Source organism: Trichoplax adhaerens, genomic scaffold, assembly GCF_000150275.1.
Source record: "Trichoplax adhaerens TRIADscaffold_567 genomic scaffold, whole genome shotgun sequence".
Taxonomy (NCBI): Eukaryota; Metazoa; Placozoa; class Uniplacotomia; order Trichoplacea; family Trichoplacidae; genus Trichoplax; species Trichoplax adhaerens.
In genome coordinates, this window is record NW_002061293.1 from 1,178 (window position 1) to 6,215 (window position 5,038).

General features: G+C 31.5%; 2 protein-coding genes across 2 annotated transcripts; both read left to right on the top strand.

The window, feature by feature from the left end:
- Positions 1 to 917: 917 nt before the first annotated feature.
- On the top strand, positions 918 to 2,403 carry TRIADDRAFT_62740 (uncharacterized protein; the record flags this gene model as incomplete). The annotated part of the gene is made up of 3 exons (XM_002118689.1): positions 918 to 1,047; positions 1,537 to 1,836; positions 2,192 to 2,403. The coding sequence occupies 3 exons, from the start codon at positions 918 to 920 to the stop codon at positions 2,401 to 2,403; spliced, it is 642 nt and encodes a 213-aa protein (XP_002118725.1).
- A 1,295-nt stretch (positions 2,404 to 3,698) lies between these two features.
- Positions 3,699 to 4,845, top strand: TRIADDRAFT_62741 (uncharacterized protein; the record flags this gene model as incomplete). The annotated part of the gene is made up of 1 exon (XM_002118690.1): positions 3,699 to 4,845. A coding segment is annotated over one exon (1,147 nt), but the record flags the coding sequence as incomplete, so codon positions are not given.
- Positions 4,846 to 5,038: the final 193 nt, after the last annotated feature.

Sequence of the window (5,038 nt, forward strand, 5' to 3'; positions counted from 1 at the left end):
TAGGGTAATTGTGTCTGAACTTTGAGTGATTTTTGTTTTCTTAAATGGTGCAAAGTAGTTTTGTAAAACGGATCTTAAGAGCGATTGGTTAGTAAATGTTTAGTTTTAAATACCTCTGACGGCTCTACGAAGCCTATAAATGATAGTGCAATCAGAAAATTTAGAGAGAGAGTAGAATTAGATTCTTTTGAAGAACTTGCTGAATTTAAAAGGCCTTCGGGGTCGAATTGTCGTAAGTTAAAACGTTGTTATTTTTGAAATGTTGTTTGGTCGTTGACAGTTTTTTAAGTCTGTGACTTATTTTATTAATACTTAAAGCTAAGTATTTGTAAGGTTTTTTGGTTTATACTTCTCTTCATTTTTGTTTTGTAATAAATTGTTGTTCGATTATTTCCCCAAATTTTATTTGGCTTCAAAATTTCGTTAAGTCGACCGGAGTGCAACGAAAGTAGAATCAAAGTTTGTTAAAGTTTTGTAGCTTGACCTCTACACTTTTCATTTCATTACATACATTATAAAATTTTGAAGTAGAATTCTGAAACTAACATTCATTACATGAAGCACCATAAATACGTATTATGTACCTGGCCGCTCAGTATCCGGCCATTATACTTAAGTGCAAAATTATGAATACTAGCCACAACATATTTGATACTCATTAATATTAAATCTAGTGACTACGTTACTATAAACACTAAGTAAACATTAATTGAATCTATTATTGACGATACTACTAAATTACATTGCTTCCTTCAAGACTAGAGTATTTTAGATGTGGAATAAAATTATCGCAAACATTTTTGCCCAATCCTAGAGCAATCTTGAACGCAAGATCTCCGAAAATCGACTAACGTCTTTAATATAGATTACTAAAATATTCAATTCTAGAGTAAAAAGTTGAGCCTAAAATCAGAAAAATGCCGTTTATATTTCTGTCTGTATTGATATATCGCTTCATTAGGTCCGCAACGATATTTACTATATTCATCAACATTGCTACATCAGATGTAACATTTCCCTATCCGAATGTTGGACAATTACATTCCGGTAAGTATAGCACTGTCAGAATACCAGGAATATTCCCTAATACACGACAATTTAATCCTAAAACTTATACCTGCTCTGGATATAGCCAAAAATATATACAAATAATCCAAATAATGATCTATACTGTTGATCATCTCATCAACAATGATTCAAAGTTATTACCTGGAATTAAAGTTAACTATAAAATATTAGATTCCTATTCATCAAGACATGCAGCAGTGGCTTTCCTAACTTCAAATGTGGCCATATTTAATTCTTTAAATTTTCAACAACTTCTTAGCAATAATACACTAGTTTCTAATCATTCATCGTCAATTGGCCATGTTCCTACTATCGGCGTAGTAGCAGACTAAACAGAAAGTATTACAACAGCTATTACATCATATACAAGTAGCTTATACTTACCGCTAGTAAGTTATAACTCAGATAGTACTTTACTCAACGATCGTAGAATATATCCGTACATTTTTAGAATTGCATCACCATTAGAGCTTCAAATACAGGCAATTGCTGATATCGTGGCTTATTTCAATTGGAATTGGGCTTCAAGAGTGACAGGAAACTCGGATGCTTTCATGAATATACACAAAATGCTAACTTCAACTATCCGAAAACGCAACGTATGCATATCGGTAAGAATAGCTATACATCCTAATGATACTAAATCTGCTTTATTCAGAAAAATTGCAATACTGAAAAAGCAGCAACGATCTGACGTTATTATCCTTGTTAGAGATGAAACAGCAGTTTATAAGTTCTTGGAAGCAGCTCAAACCCAAAATTTAAAAGGTAAAACCTTTATAGGAGTTTATTCTTGGCTTAAATCATCGCGCTTAAGAAACATTAGCGGAGATGTTGTTGCAGGCACTTTAGGCATTGATATCAGCCACCGATCTTTACAAAAATATATGAATTAAAAAGTCTTGATTTATGTAATAATTTTGATAATCTTTAATTCGTCAAAGCTTGGCATGAAAAAATTTCTTTATCAGGACAAATACCAATAGATAAACTACACGTGCCTTGTCTCTCAATCGTCGTTTAAAAGGGACATTGTTTCGTGATTTTTACGAGACAAACTAGATTACTGAATTTGTCATGAATTCAGTATTGGCGCTTGCTTACGCTCTTTATGATTATCTAGGTTGTAATCACAGTTACTGCCCACCCATTCCATCGAACTTAATCGCCAATAATCATGCTGAACTTGTAAAAGTTCTACGCAATGTTTCATTCCAAGGTGCAACCACTTATCAGTTCCGTTTTCGATTTGACGGAAGTAGTCAGCTACCGTATCAAATTATAAATCTTAAACCTTTTAAAAATACTACTATCAATATTGTAATGAAAACTTAAATTGGTAGTTGGAAAGAGAAGAGTGGTCTTTCTATTTGCTATGACAAAATAGTTTGGAATAGTGGCAAAAAATGAAATAATATACCGCTGTCGCGTTGTTTTGATGACTGCCAACCTGAATACGCTATTACAAACAATCTAGGAATCATTTTTTCATATTGGCAATGTTATTAAAGATGTAAAAAATATAATGGTCAGACAATATTAGGTCCATAAAGCAAGACAGTTATATAAAGTGTTCTAATTTTACTGAGGCAAATCAAAATCGTACCAAATGCATCGATATACAGATAGCTCAAATCGAGCAGGTCCTTTGCAGTAATATTTTATTTATGTATAATATTATAACTAATGTACTGGATATTTATTTATACGACCATCACAATATATCGGAAAGCTCCTATTATTAAAGCATCGAATTTTATTTTATTAAATATGTTTCAATTTTTTAATTTACTCAGTCTTCCTGCTTCTTTGCTTTGTATCGTTCCATGCACTAGTGCTATTTGTGTAGCACAGGCAGTACTTGTTACATTAAGCGAAATAGGCCAGCTGCTGACTATTATACGTAGAGCTAATCGAATAGCTATAGTATCTAAAAAGTCTATAAGTCATAGTCGATCATATTCAAAATTTCTAAAAATGGAAATCAGGTTCTGCTTATTATTCTGGTTACAGCTTTAAGCCAATCCACTATTATCGCCTTGCTAGTCTACCGTCCAATTTTAGTTACTAAAATTATCAATGCTAATAATAAGATAGAATTGACGTCAGATATATCGGTAACCTAGTATTGATAATGTATGGCGTCTACTTTACAGTTATGTTATTATAGAAAATTAATTATAGAAAAGTATTATAGAAAAATCAATACTGTATTCTTTAAAAATCTTAACAAAAGCCAGAAAAATACATTAATTTGCCACGCCCTAACTCAAAGTATCAGGAATTAGGATTATTATTTTTGCAATAATGTGCCATATGCTCAAATCTTTAATAATTAAATTCTTTTTACTTATACGATGATTTTACTTGAGATAATAAGAACGGGCACAGTACTTATAAATAAGCCTTACATACTAAAAAGCACAACATTTTTAGATTATAGTATGATATCAATTAAAGTCTGAAAGATTCCCTTACTTTAATGCCGGCTTTTGCATTACAAATGTTCTCCTTGTGTTGGCAGAATTGTCAAAAAGCAAATCTTTACCTATTAAGTATGTATGCTAAACATACATTATGATGACCGAAAAATTACATTTGCTTTATCTTATCTTTGTGTAAACATAGCCATGAAAAAATTTGCCAAAACTCCTTTTATTATACTGATATCTTGCTACTTGATCTTTTCTAATCAATCTATTAATAATGCTTCGGAAAAAGCTAATTTTCAAATTATTGGAATCTTTCCTAATTCACTAAATTATAACTATTCATTTAAGAAATGCTCTAATTATAGTATGCTTAATATACAACTAACACAAGCCAGTATCTATGCTATCGAAATGCTAGTCAATAACAATTCAAATTTACTACCTGGTATAAAACTTGGATTAACAATAATCGATTCTTGTTCTTCGCCACAACTGGCTATGTCTTCGCTATCAACAAAATTAATATTATTGCCTAAACAACAAAATTACGATCAGTATAATTGCTCTGGATCGTCTACAAATACTCACGATCTTTATTCTAGCGGGTCACAGGTATTAAATCGTAGCAACACTGATCATTCCCATATTTTGGGTGTTCTTGCAGAAAAATCTGAACATATCACGACATCATTGGCTTCTTACACTAGTAGTCTACGTATTATTCAGATTGGTTATAATTCTTTTAATCCTGCATTGAATAATCGTAAATTCTTCCCCTATTTCTATCGTACTTCTCCATCTCCAGATGTCCAAACGAAAATCATAATCGACGTTCTAACCCGAATGAAATGGAATTGGATATGTATTGTTCTTGCAATATCAAATAATTTAGATTCAGCCGTCGTAAAATTTGATTTACAGTTACGACAACATGGTATTTGTATAGCATATAAGGCAATCCTCTATGATAAAAATACTACCTCGGATTTTAGAAGTGTCATTACAGCAATAAGAAATCAGCAACGGACAAATGTTATCGCTTTATTAGGAGATGAAAATATTGTATTCAGATTTTTAAAGGAAGCTGAAAATCAAAATTTAGAGGGTAAAACATGGATTGGTTCTTACAGTTGGATGCTTTCTTCAAGAATTAAAAATATCAATTCTAGCGTAATTGATGGAGTATTAGGTGCTGGTCCAAATATGAAAAGAATAAACAATTTTGATCAATACTTAAATCATCTTGATTTATGTAATAATGTAAAAAATCCTTGGTTTGTACGTGCTATACGCCAACATTTACAATCTTTAAGAAATCGTAGAGATCAAGCTAACAAGACGAGCTGTAAGATTGATTATCACGTCAAACAAAATTTTGCACATTCATTTTACACTGTTAATCCTATTTCAGCGCCTGTCATAGATAGTGTTCTAGCTTTAGCTCATACCTTACATGATCAATTAGGCTGCAATACAAGTTATTGTCCGTCGATTGATAATTTATATTTCGATTCGAATTATCAATATAAGTATAACGA